Below are 14,769 nucleotides of genomic sequence, written 5' to 3'. Positions count from 1 at the left end.
TATATATATATATATATATATTCATTCATTCATTATTTATTTATAGAGCACATTTAAAAAACAACCCAAGGTTGACCAAAGTGCTGTACAGATCAAGAAACAACAAATAAAAAATGAAAAATTACAATCTATAAAGCAACAAACCTTAAAAATAACCGGGTGACCTGGATGGGTTGTGACAGCGTAGGATGTCGGATAAATACGTTGGGGCTAGGTCGTGTAGTGCTTTAAAAACAAAAACTAAAATGTTTAATTCTATTCTCAGTTTGACTGGTAGCCAGTGCAGAGAAGTTAAAATAGGAGTAATGTGATCGTATTTTCGACTACAAGTCAGCAGCCTGGCTGCAGCATTTTGAACCATTTGAAGATTCCTGATAGATGCTTGGTTTGCTCCATAATAGAGTGAATGACAGTAGTCAAGGCGTGAAGTAATGAATGCATGGATAACTATTTCAAAATTCTTTAGAGAGAGAAAAGATTTAACTTTTGCGAGATGTCGTAGATGAAAAAAAAAACATGATTTGACAACAGAATTAATTTGTTTGTCAAACTTGAGACCTGAATCAAAAAACACACCTAAATTTTTTGCACATGGAGTAACATAAAAACTTAAATCGCCAAGGTCCAGATCGCCAAAGTCATAAAAATCACTTGGACCAAACAGTATTACTTCAGTTTTATTCTCATTTAAGGCCAAAAAATTGTGTGAGCCATAATTTCACTTCCTGTAAACACGCTAGCAGGACCTCTATGGAGTCATTATGTTTAAATGGGAGGTAATTGGGTGTCATCATCGTATAAGTGAAATGATACTCCATATTTGGAAAAGATGGAACCCAGTGGCAGCAAGTATAAAGAGAACAATGTTGGAGCAAGAATAGAACCCTGTGGAACACCACAGGAGAGATGTGCTGCTGAGGAGGTATGTTTCCCGATGCATACAGAGAACTTCCTGTTGGTAAAAAAAACAGGAAACAATTTAGAAAGGTGCCCTGAATGCCTACAAGATTTTCCAGTCAGGAAATAAGAATTGTATGCTCGACCATATCTAAAGCTGAGCTGAGATCTAAAAGAATCAGAGCAACAGCACTCCCATTATCTGTCATTGGTAACTTTCAATAGAGCAGATTCAGTGCTGTGTAATTTTCTAAAACCCGACTGGAAAGTATCATAAAAATAATTTGAATTCAGAAAAGAGTGTAGTTGAGTAAGTACAACCTTTTCTAAAATTTTTGAGATAAAAGGAAGATTAGAAATGGGTCTGAAATTACCTAAATCAGACACATAAAGATTTGGTTTCTTCAGAAAAGGAGAAACTGAAGCATGTTTCAGGCAGCCAGGGACCGTACCAGTACTCAAACGCATGTTAATAATAAACAGGAGATCAGGCCCTATAATATCAACAATTTGCTTAAAAAAGTGTGAAGGGATACTATCATACGGACAAGAAGTAGGTTTCAGGTGATCAATAATGTCTTTACAGGTCTGGAGAGAAATTAAATCAAACATGCTCCAGGTAGAAGAGCACCTAGTTATTTCGGAAAAGGCATAAGGAGTCACCAGTGATTGTGGTCTTGACCTTGTTGTCTTCTCAACAAAAAAACGACCGAAAGTTTTCACATAAGAGATCAGACACATCGGAGAAAACCTCAACAGCAGGGTTTAAAACAGCATCTATTGTTGAAAATAGAACTCTTGGTCTATGGTGATTTTTTGTGACAATCTCTGAAAGAAATTTAGATTTAGCAGACTTAACAGCTTTCTGAAAAATGGAGAGAGACTCCATTAAAATGTCATAGGACACCTGCAGCCTGTCCTTATGCCATTTGCGTTTTGCTCATCTACAGTTTCGTTGGAGTGAACGAATAGAGTCATTAAACCAAGGAGCAGCTTTTTTTAGTAGATCGCTTAATCTTCAAGGGAGCAATGTTATTAACAATAATACTAAAAAAAAATGTAAATATGCGTCAGAATCAGAGCTTTCTGAAAACCAGTTTGTGACTGACAATTCATCAACTGCCTTGTAAGCGATAGCAGAATCCTCGCAGGCTGTAGGAGGAAAATAACGAACCCAACGGGCCTGAACAGGTGTAGTACTTGATCGATGAGGAAGGGCAGTGGTGGAGGGCACAGATTTATGGTCAGAAAAACCATTGTCTCCAATCTCCATGTCCGTAATGGAAAATCTGTGGGAAAATACCTGGTCCAAGATATGACCATGAATGTGCGTAGGACTTTGCACCCATTGAGAAAAACTAAAAGAATCCATAAGATTACAAAAATCCTTGGATAGCGGTTTACCAGGACGGCAGATGTGAATATTAAAGTCACCAAGCAATAAAATTTGATCATACATGGTTACTACATTCCCCAAAAATTCATTCAAAAAAGCATTATTAAACTGTGGGATTAGGTAAACAACAGCAGATAATACTGGATTTGCCATGTCCATTAGAGACATTTGGACCTAAAAAAAAAGTCGGGATAATGCGGCCGTGAAAAGAGTTTTTACAAACAACGGCCAATCCTCCCTCACGACCAGAGGATCATGAAGAGTTAAAAAATGAGCAGTTTTGAGGAACGAGTTCAGAAAAAGGACTTAAGTCCCCCTCTGTAGTCCAAGTTTCCGTCATAAACAGAAAATCCAGATGCTGCGAGATAAAGTCATGTAGAATGAAAGTCTTATTTACCAATGACTGCACGTTGAGTAAAGCCATCCTAAGCGGCGGAGGATCGCTCTCTGCTCTCTGAGGGTACACTCCTTCCCCGGCGAATCCATGGAAGCAGACACATCACAGGCACATTGAGGGAGCCAAGGACAATAGGCCGGATCCAACGACGGCGGAAAGACACATCCCGCGCACGCCGTGCAAAACAGCAGGTAGAAACATCCATTCCAGCTTTTGTTCTGATAGCAGTGCCTCCTCGTTTACCGCGTCTTCTGCGGCGTTTCTTACGAAGAATGGCAGAAGGCCGCCGGCATATCCATCCAGAACGATGAGTAGTACGAATGAAAACCACTCCTTATATCGTTGCCGATTTTAGTAACTGAAGACCTAATATCTATCAACAATTGACGATCATAGACGAAGGTTGTCGGCCACGTCTCGATAACAGAAAAACAGAAAATACTGAGCAAAAACCATAATAAAAAGAGTGACAGATGGCTGGCCAAACACAACGGCGCCATCTTGATTCCAACTTTTCTCTTCAATATATATATATGGCATGGGAGGCGGACGCACTAACAAGGAGGCTAAATGGCTGCAGCCACTAGCGTCAGTCGCTAGTGCGTCTCTTGATATCAGGGGAGTGAGGTTTACCCGCACGGCACCTACCGCTGGCCTCCGTTACACTCACCCCCCTAAACCTCACTCCCATCCGGGTCACGGCACCAATGTAACCCCTCTCTCCCGGGTCCTCACCGCCACACCTCGCTCTCATTCCGAATGGGTCTCATTTATAGCAAAAGCAGATAACTCCACATTTAATGTTTTAGAGTTTAAAAAAACACTGGTTTAATCTTTGTAATCTCCTCATATGATAATCTAGACGCCTGACAAACGTTGTTGTTGTTGTGATCATAAACTGTATGGATGTGATTACACGCAATACACGGAGCTTTTCCCTCACCATTGTAACGCGCTGCTTTTGCAAGCTTCCGTGAAAACCCCTCACCATTGTAACGCGCTGCTTTTGCAAGGTTCCGTGAAAACGTTTCAGCTTTTATTTTCCTTTTTCGCCCTGAAGAAGATATCACAGGTTCATCAAGTTCGTCGAAATGATCCTCGATCACTTTTAGTCAGCTTTGACGAAACTCCTCTCAGCTAGCACGTCTTTTCAAAGTGAAAGTAGCCTTGTCACCTGACCTGAATACAGCGCGCTGATTCGCTGAAATGGATTTATCGGCTTCTGTTCAAAAACAACAAGGGTGCTTGACGGCTTCTACAGTAAAACGTGAACTCGCGATGCCTTGACAAAACGTGTTTAGGGTTCAGATCGCGCTATATGTGGAGAATAATGCACTGCTATCAGCTCTTTTTTTTTTTTAAAGTGGCGTTTATCGGTTTTTGCAAATGAACTCTTCATATATATTAAACAAAATAAGATAAATTACTATTGTAATAATACTATTTCACTCTACATAAAAATAAACTGCTCAAGTGTAAATTAAAATTTCATGTATAGCTCCGAAATGCGCTGTACATATATTGAATTTAATAATTTATTTAATGCACTTCATTCACAATTTGATTTGAATTACTGAAATAAATGAACTTTTCCACGACATTCTAATTTATTGAGATGCACCAGTGTATATATATATATACAGTATATGTCTGTAGAGTTTTTTATAAATTTTTATTTCAGTTTTATTTATTTTAGTGCATCTAAGTAAACTAAATTAAAATGAGAAATGAGAATACTTTTTATATTTTATTTTATTTCAGTTAACATTTATTTCACACAATGAATTTTATTTTATTTTTTCCTTATTTATTTTTATTGTTTTAGTTTGTATTAGTTTTAGTTAACTATAATAACCCGGAAATATGCCCTAGATATTGATTGAAAATTGTCCTTATGAAAATTGTTCTTTATAGATGAAATATTTTATAATAGAAACTTTTGTTTACTTCATTTCCCCCCCCTCCATTTTAATCTGGATTAAAACATGCCAGAAAAGATATCAAGATATTGATTGAAAATATTCTGATAATATATTATTATTATGATTATTATTATTATTATTATTAATAAAAGTTGTATTCTTTTGCACTTTAATCTGTAACATTTGTTTTACTTTATACATTTTTATGGTGTAGTTGTATTGTTTTTAAATCTAGAGTTCTTTTTGTGGTAAGAAAAAAGTTATTAAACTTGTTATTAAGAGGACAGAACGTTTTGTAACTTAATTCAATATCATGATAAATGCATCAGCAATTATTGTTATATTAAAAATGTATAATTATTTGTTATAATTGTTAATAAATTATTAATATAATTTTGTCATATGGCTTGCCACAACATTGCTTCTGCAGTTTTTTGTTTTGTTTTGTTTTCTTGAGTGCTAATGCAAAATTTAAAACTCACAAAATAATGCAAGTGCATAAAATATATACACTTGCATTATTTTGTGTTTTAAATTTTGCATCATGTACAATGTTAACCAAGCATTTGCATACTTGATTATTTCTGGCCTTAAATAGTTGCATTCCACTGCATTACTTCTCTCCTGTCGAATGCATTTTTCAAATAGCGTGCAGACGTGAAGTCAGTCATGTATAATTTCCTCGAAGAATTATGTGCACTATGCATGCTGTGATCTACTGCTGCACAGCAATTTCAGCAATCACGTTCAACAGTTGCAGCAGAAGCTGGTGAATTAAAGGCGGCGCGGCTCAAACGTGCTGCGCAAACACAAGCTAATCTTTGCTCTCGGGGCAGCGGGTTTGAAGTTTCTGACTTCTGCTCGCTGCCAATGTGACATAACATCAGCCGTCGTCATGGTGACACACTTTTTGTTGTCCTCTGCGTCAGCTGTTTGTCCTGGCCTTCAAAAGAGAAAGAAAAAAACATAAAATGCATAAAAATGCTGAAGCATCAGATAGCGTTTGCAAAAACATGCACGCCTGGCTGCGCTGTTTATGTGTGCGTGTGGCTGTTTTGACTTTAAAAATATCGCTGATCTTGTCATTTTAGCATGGATTATTTTTAATAAAAATTAGATTTTTATCTCTAAGTCAACATGAAACCATATTTGCAACCCTCTAATGTGACATATTTCAGAATGAGTCCAAACAGCTGATAAAAACATCACAAGTAATCCACACGCCAATGTGACATAACATCAGCCGTCGTCATGGTGACACACTTTTTGTTGTCCTCTGCGTCAGCTGTTTGTCCTGGCCTTCAAAAGAGAAAGAAAAAAACATAAAATGCATAAAAATGCTGAAGCATCAGATAGCGTTTGCAAAAACATGCACGCCTGGCTGCGCTGTTTATGTGTGCGTGTGGCTGTTTTGACTTTAAAAATATCGCTGATCTTGTCATTTTAGCATGGATTATTTTTAATAAAAATTAGATTTTTATCTCTAAGTCAACATGAAACCATATTTGCAACCCTCTAATGTGACATATTTCAGAATGAGTCCAAACAGCTGATAAAAACATCACAAGTAATCCACACCACTCCAGTCCATCAGTTAACATCTCGAGAAGACAAAAGCTGAAATAAATCCATCAAGACGTTTTTAACTAAAATACGAGTTCATGATCCTGACGGCACCCATTCACTGCAGAGGATCCGTTGCTGAGCAAGTGATGCAATGCTACATTTCTATAAATCTGATGAAGAAACAAACTCATCTATATCTTGGACGGCCTGAGTGTGACTAAATGTTCACCATATTTTCATTTTTGGGTGAACTATTCCTAAATAAATTCAGCCCAACTGAATGCATTCAGATGTATGGACTGCACTGACTACTAAAGGCTGAATTATATTAGCAAGTTATAGCTCCTAATTCATTTTAATCAGATGAATGCAATGCATTGAGGACTGCTGAGATGTTTTCTGATGAAATAACGGCTTGTAGTGTGATGCAAAGCACTGCGGTAACTCAGCATTGTGTGTAGCTTTATCTCTGTGTCAGGAAGTGAAAGGCATTGTACACAATAAATATTGTTGGCTCTGTGACGAATTGCTTGCATTTCCCAATTGTCGCTTGGGATAAAAGTGTCTAATGAATGCATAAATGCAAATCTAAATGTAAAAGTGTCTTTTAAATGCATAAATGTAAAATGCAAAACCTTATAGGTGTAAATCGCTGCCGGTGTGAACACATTTGTAAGTGTTAGCATCTAAATTCATTCTGTTAAACTTCATCTTTCCTGTGCTTTAGATTCATACGGTGCAGCTTCAGCCTCACATTCGCTGCCAAATGTGAAGCGTTGCAAAGTCCTCTCCCGTTGCATACGAAGTAGTGGGCAAATGTAGCTGAAAAAGCACAGATGCACCGGAAATAGTGCACCATCTGGACACCTTTGGCTCCTGTGATGAGAGATGCTCTAATCCCAATCTCACGTACTGTACGGGACAGATACAGCAGCCATGAGCGGTCAGATGCAGCCAAATCCACTGAAGTCTGCGGTTCTCAGAGAGACAGACCGCAAATCTTGTTTATGCAGTATTAGTGGTTTCTTTAGACCTCAATGAGATCTGTGCTCAGATTTGATCCCTAAAATGTCTACAAAAGTCAGAGATTTCAATATGAACTCATGATCTGAGCTGCTCTTCACATTCATTTTATAGCTCAGTACAGGATTCTGTGATTTTGTAATCGTAGAATTTATTGCAGTATAAAGCAAACTCTGCATTATTTGCAGCCACTTGCATTTTTGTCTAATTTCTGCAATTTTTTTGTAGAAAAAATATATATTAGCATAAGATGGGGGAAGCAATATTAACTAATAAAATCCACACTTTCAGTAATGATGCACAAATGTATTTACAGATAGTTGTACTTGTACTGTCACTAACACAATACAAAAGTACGTCATGATTATTGGTGAGGATATTACTGTAAAAAATAAAATAAAATAATGCCACATATTTCTGCAAATTTTGAGAAAAGCTGCAAGTTTTGTTATTTTAGGCCACAAAAATCAGAAAAAAGATATACTGCAGTATTTCCTCTCAATCAGTAGAAAATATGGTTAACACCCGGTCATGCATGAAAAAAAAATACCGTCATGTACCGTGAAACCGGTATAATTTTGAAAAATACCGTGATATAAATTTTTGGTCATACCGCCCAGCACTACTAAATAGGTCTCTCCTTAAATATTAAGAGATCAAACAACATATTAATGAGTTACTCCAAATTTCACCAAAAGCTTATGGATGTAATTATAAGTCAGATATTTAAGTGAGTTGCTGTTTTTGTCCGTCTTCTTAGGAAGATTCATTCATGTGTTTTGGATGGCTCTTATGGTTTTGCTAGTGAATCGCTTGAACTAAATGATCGAAGTCACGAGTTTGAATCAATCGGTGCGGTTCCAGATTAAATGACTCACTCAATTGAATCGGTTTGTCTGTCTTCAGTCATGTTTACATGACACTGACAGTACTACTACTGGCTCAGCTCGCTAGTGTTAAAAATATGATGTTTGCATATAAAATCCATATTTCCATTCCAAACATAACATCTATATTGAGGTGAGGTAACCTGTTTACTGCTAACTAGTGAAACACTACAATAATATGACGAGCTGCAGCTCAAAATACATGTTAGATGGAAACATTGTGCATTATGATGGAGTTTGTAGCTTAATTCACTATATCTGAAATAGTTTGAGCTGCCGTTCAGTTGCTGATAGTTCAATAGAAATCAGTTGAAAGCATCCAGTTTATTATCAGTATATATTGTAATAAATATCTGAGAAATGATTGTTGTATCTGATTGTATTAGTCTGTATAGAGTGATAGTCGATGTAAAAAGAGCAAATGGGAGAAGCAGATGAACACAAAACAATTACATAGTCAGAATATTATATAATCACAATTTACAAATGATTTACTTCTCTATATATTAATGATTTACATTTAGTTTTGTATTTGTATATTCACACTTAAATCTATGTATTCCAGTTTGCATTTATATATATTTACAGCTATAACTGCATACTCACGATTTACATTTATGCATTCAGATTTATAACTATATATTATGATTTATTTAGTTTCATGCTAATATTTACATATTCAGATTGACTTCTATATATTCTGATTTACATTTATATATTAAAATGTATAACTATATATTCAGATTTACAGATTTTATATAATTATTTATAATTGTTTTACATAATTATCGGCTCTTCATATTATAATATTAATAATACATTTTAATTTACATTTATTTTATATCCAAACAAAACAAATATGTGAACCTGGAGCACAAAAGCAGTGTTAAGTCGCTGGGGTATATTTGTAGCAATAGCCAACAATGGGTCAAAATTATTAATTTTTCTTTTATGCCAAAAATCATTAGGATATTAAGTAAAGATCATGTTCCATGAAGATATTTTGTAAATTTCCTACTGTAAATATATCAAAACTTAATTTTTGATTAGTAATATGCATTGCTAAGAACTTAATTTGGACAACTTTAAAGATGATTTTCTCAATATTTAGATTTTTTTGCACCCTCAGATTCCAGATTTTCAAATAGTTGTATCTCAGCCAAATATTGTCCTATCAAACCATACATCAATGGAAAGATTATTTATTCAGCTTTCAGATGATGCATAAATCTCAGTTTCAAAAAAATTGACCCTTATATGACTGATTTTGTGGTGCAGGGTCACATATGCTTGTATTGTGAAAACAAAACGAATGAGTATAAAATGTAGATGTTTTTATATTTTCTCTCTTTTACTCAGAACATCCTGCTGTACTCAGACCTCCAGGAGTCGACCTTTGACCTGCGGAAGCTGCCGACTCACTGCTTTGAGGCCATGGATCATTTCAGCAAGTGTTTCCTGATCATAAAGCTGAAGCGCGAGCAGGAGACGGATGCGAGAGCGGGAAAGGACTGGAGAGCCGTGCGTGTGGATCTGGTGGCTCCGCCGCTGGAGCGTTTCACTTACGCCCTGCTGGGATGGACAGGATCCACGGTACGAGCACAGATATCTGCACAACCAGTCAGTGCCAGGACTCGATCTCCCAAAAAATCAAGCACGATCCTGACACATCTTTCACATGCTCAGAAAAAAATATTTAGGCATAAATTTAAGATTTATATATTTAAATTGCACATCAAATGTCCATGCATTTGGAGCACACAGTTTTAACATTAATGAACTACTAAACTTAATGTGATGCATATTTGTCAGTTCTATACTAATAAAATAAAAGAAAATAAAATAAAAGAAATCATTGCATAGTGTATTATTAGTTATTTCATTTTATATAAATTAATCATAATTTTGAAATGTATAAAATATATGTATACTGTATACATATATAAAATATAAAATATGTATATAACTGTATACATATATAATATATATATATATATATATATATATTATATATGTATACAGTTAGTTGGTTAATTAGTTTGTTGATAATTTGCGTGAAAATATTACTACATATTGCACAGTGTACACTTAATAGTAACTACTAAAAAGCAATAATAATAATCATTTAAATTCATTATTATTTTTTGATTAAAGAAATTTTGTATGAACTTAAAAAAATGTAACTAAGAATTTTTTATTTTTTATTTTTGAGTGCTCCATCTACAGGGACATTGCCTTAGATTAGGGCGGTTTAAACCATTTTATGCCAAAATCTCCCAAAAATTATCCCTCTTGTACATAGACTAATTTATACTGCATGTAAAAAGTTAAAATTAAAATTGAATGCAAATTTATTTTAGATTTCCATTATATATATATATATATATATATATATACACACACCTGGTTATTTTGTATTTAAAACCCATTTAGAAATCTGACCTGTTTCATTTATGCACACTGTACAGAATTTCCACCTTAAATTGTTACGTATAAAAAAATTTGGCTGTAAAAGTCATTTTAACTTAACTTATATGAAACTGACTTAAAAGCATTTTCATTTAAATGTATTTATATTTTTATTAAAAATTACCTTAAGAAAAATTGTAACTAAGAAAAAGCAATAATAATAACTTTATTTTAAATTAAAAGTTAAATATGTAAATATGTAAAAAAAAACAAGAGAAAGGAAAAATTGAAATCGCATCATATGACCCCTTTACGTTTAAGTTTGTTTGTTTTAAAGCTTTGTAATCCAAAAAGATGCAATTTTTTATGCAGTTCATATAAATCTTAAATGTAGGCCTAAATATTGTGCATACAGTAATCGACAGACTCCACAATAGACTCCATCTATTGTGTTTGTGTCCCATAAGCACAGAGGAAAGTCTTTAGGGGCGTCAGAGACGGATAGAGTTTGACTCGAGCTGTTTATAGACGACCCCTGACCTTGTGCCTGAGCGCTCACGTCCCCTGCGTTGCATCTGCAGGCCGAGCTCGACCCATCAGCTGTAATTACTTTCTCCCACTCACCGCCTCCTGGGCCTCGCTATCCCATGATGCCTTGAGCACCCACGGATCGCTGCAGCCGTTCGAGGACCACCAAGATGGAGAACAGGAGGAAGTTCGTTTCTGAAGCTTATCATAATTAATAAATCATTCCATTATGTGCATCTCATTAGAAGCTGGGAGTACTTTAAAATGAATTCATGCATTTATTAATTAATGCGTTCTCTCTTCATGGCATCCAGTAGTGGTGTTTATATCCAGCCCGAGCAGCCGTGACCTAGAGGAGCTTTAGATAATGACAGAAAACATTTAAACCACTGTATGTTTGAAGAGCTTAATGGAGGAGCGTTTAAAAAGGTCTACTGGCCACCATACGAGTCTCTAAAGAGATCCATTATGCTTAATGCCATAAACAACAGCATCAGTGCACGGTAGTGTGTTCAGGTTCACTTTAAATCTCATTTAACTGCTTTATTTGCTCAAGGGAAATATATAAACAACAAATAACAAACTCCATAATATTGCAGACGCTCTACAGTTTAATGGCTTTATTCTTTAGATTATTCTATTTGTGTACGAGCGGGAACTCACTGTGCTCTGGTAATATTATCTGTAACTGATCAGACGGTCTGATATTATAATGCACAATGTGATTTGCACAAATAGCATGGGTTCCTGGATCAATATCAACATTCATGTGCTGCATTTAATCTCATTGCAGTTTACAAAAACATCTGAGATATTAAAAAGATAACATTTGGGGGTTTATTTTATATTTCCAATGTGTAACATATATATTACACTGTTTTAACATTAATAAATTTAATGTTATGCATATTTGTATGTCATGTATAAATGAAATGGTAATGGTAATTTCTGTAATAGTCCTAATAAATGGAATGGATTTTAAATACAAAATAACCAGCATTATTATATATTTAGAGTTTATTTAGAATTTTTAATAAATTAAATATAACTTATTTATAAAGAAATGTTATAAACAATTTTATGAATATATAATTTTGAATGAAAAATAAAAGCATTTTTATTATCATTATCATTATTATTATGTGTAATGCATTTTGAATATTATTATTTTAAATAAAATTATATTTTTAATACAATTACAAATATATTTTTTCTACGTTTTCTATGTGAATCTAAATTTATTGCTGTGATCAAAGCTGAATTTTCAGCATCATTACTCCAGTCTTCATAGTCACATGATCGTCAGAAATCATTCTAATATGTTGATCTGTGAACAAAAAAATTCAGGTTTGTTGAACAATTTTTTTCAAACTAACTTGGCTGTATGAAGGTGCCATTAAATGCATGATATTACCATGTTAATGTGCAAAGAACATGGTAAAACCATGGCACTCTTAGAAATTAAAATATATGAAATCGGTTTTCCGTTCTTTCTCCAGCTGTTTCTAAGAGACCTGAGACGGTTCGCCAGATTGGAGCGAGGAAAACTGCTGGACAATCACGCGCTGTATGACAAAGCAACGGTACGACACACACACACACACTCTCTCTCACACACACACACACACACACACACACACACACACACACACACACACCTACCTCCTCATGACTGCACTGAACACTGCTACTGATCGGAAATAGAATATGTGAGAAATTGCAACACTCAGTATGACGACTGTGGGAGCGAAGGTCTTTCAGGTCATTAAAAGACCTTTTATAAGAATCACCGGCTGATTCTATTCTCCAGGTTTCATGTGCATTCAACAGATCGGCATGAAAAATACAGGCTTTTTATCATTATATTTGTCATAAATTGAAATGTATTCTTGACAAGCTTCTGAGATTTTCCTTTCGATTAGGAGCTGTACTTCCATGACATGAAAAAGCTGGGAATTGTTGAATATGGAGGCCGTATTTAGAAAGTCAAACTAAACGGCTGACGTGTGGCTGAATCTTTGTCTTCAGATGGTTTACAAGCAGATTTAGCATTCAGTATTTTTATTTTCTGTAGAGAACAGCAGATGTTCCTGTCTCTGCTTTCATCCCATTTAGTGTTGATTGAGTTCAGAGAGCAGGAGTTCCATTAAACTTCCTAGAGGTCCAGTCTGTAATTTAATTGGATTTTTTCTGAAAAAAGAACAAAAGCGATTAGATTAGCGTCTCTACTCAACCAAGTGAATCTGGGCGATTAGACGAACAAATCTTGATGTTGATGACTTGTCTCTACATTGAGTTAGTCTATGGTTTCTGTCCGCTGTTCACATGAATAAACAGTGAGTTGATGATTTTTTTCTGCAATTATGATTCTTGTGTAAATGCTTTGTGAATCTTTTGATGATATATGTTGCTTCAGATGCTCTTTTCTCCATGCGTAGGAAAAACATCATTATAATTAAGGCATTTTGTCTTGATGCAACTAAAGCAAACGCTTCTCTAGAGCTCAAAACACTGGCAGGTGTGTGTGTGTGTGTTAGTTTTAGACCAAATTTGGAACTGAAGAACTGGCGCTCTTTCCATTCATGAGTGTGAATTGAATTGAATTTAATTGAATTGGCCACCGCTCACAGGAAGTTGGATTGGAAATATAAATAGATCTGTTTATGTATTGATCTGCGAGGCCTGGAAACTTCAAGGCTTTTGAAACTTTCAAACAAGCCAACATTCAAAGATTGTTTTTGCTTTATAGTTCAAAATGACAGTCGCATGAATTTCTTTTGAATTTCAGTTCATTTTAATTCTGCTTATTTAAATTCAGCATTGTGTTTGCTACCCCAATTAAAACTCAATTTTGAATCAGGAATTGCATTGGTATTAAATGAGTGTGACACATGATTGCGTTCATTAGACACATCAGAAAACAATCGGGCTTGTTGCTTTGACACCTGCATAGCAACACCCTAGCAACCGCATAGCAACCACTGGAACATTGTGACTAGATTATGTTCATCAGTCACATCAGAAAACAACCAGGCTTGTTGCTTTGACAACTGCATAGCAATACCCTAGCAACCACATAGCAACACCCTTGCAAACACTGGATCATTGTGACTAGATTATGTTCATCAGTCACATCCGAAAACCATCAGGCTTGTTGCTGTGACAACTGCATAGCAACACCCTAGCAACTGCATAGCAACACCCTAGCAACTGCATAGCAACACCCTAGCAACTGCATAGCAACACCCTAGCAACCGCATAGCAACACCCTAGCAACCACTGGAACATTGTGACTAGATTATGTTCATCAGTCACATCAGAAAACAACCAGGCTTGTTGCTTTGACAACTGCATAGCAATACCCTAGCAACCACATAGCAACACCCTTGCAACCAACCCAGTACCTTAGAAACTGCATAGCAACACCTTAGCAACCGCCCGGGGTACCCTAGCAACCGCATATCAACATCTTAGCAACTGCCCCTGGTCCCCTTGCAAATGCATATCAACACCCTAGCAACCACCCTGATTACCTTTGTAACCACATAGCAAAACCTTAGCAACCGCCCCGGGTACCCTAGCAACTGTATAGCAACACCTTAGCAACCACCCCGTGTACCATAGCAACAGCATAGCAACACCTTAGCAACCGCCCCGGGTACCATAGCAACCGCATAGCAACACCTTAGCAGCTGCCCCGGGTACCCTAGCAACTGCATAGCAACACCTTAGCAACCACCCCGT

General features: G+C 35.8%; 1 protein-coding gene across 1 annotated transcript in view; it reads left to right on the top strand.

The window, feature by feature from the left end:
* dntt (deoxynucleotidyltransferase, terminal) overlaps positions 1–14,769 on the top strand; it is a 138,328-nt gene that overhangs the window by 71,827 nt on the left and 51,732 nt on the right. Inside the window, exons 10-11 of the mRNA XM_016565412.1 lie at positions 9,448–9,681; positions 12,525–12,608. Coding sequence (XP_016420898.1) covers positions 9,448–9,681; positions 12,525–12,608 — 318 coding nt within the window. The remainder of the gene's footprint in view (positions 1–9,447; positions 9,682–12,524; positions 12,609–14,769) is intronic.

This window comes from Sinocyclocheilus rhinocerous, unplaced genomic scaffold (assembly GCF_001515625.1).
Source record: "Sinocyclocheilus rhinocerous isolate Xijiao unplaced genomic scaffold, SAMN03320098_v1.1 scaffold1822, whole genome shotgun sequence".
Taxonomy (NCBI): domain Eukaryota; kingdom Metazoa; phylum Chordata; class Actinopteri; order Cypriniformes; family Cyprinidae; genus Sinocyclocheilus; species Sinocyclocheilus rhinocerous.
Note: the sequence above shows the minus strand (reverse complement) of the source record. Positions and strands in the feature narration are given on the sequence as shown.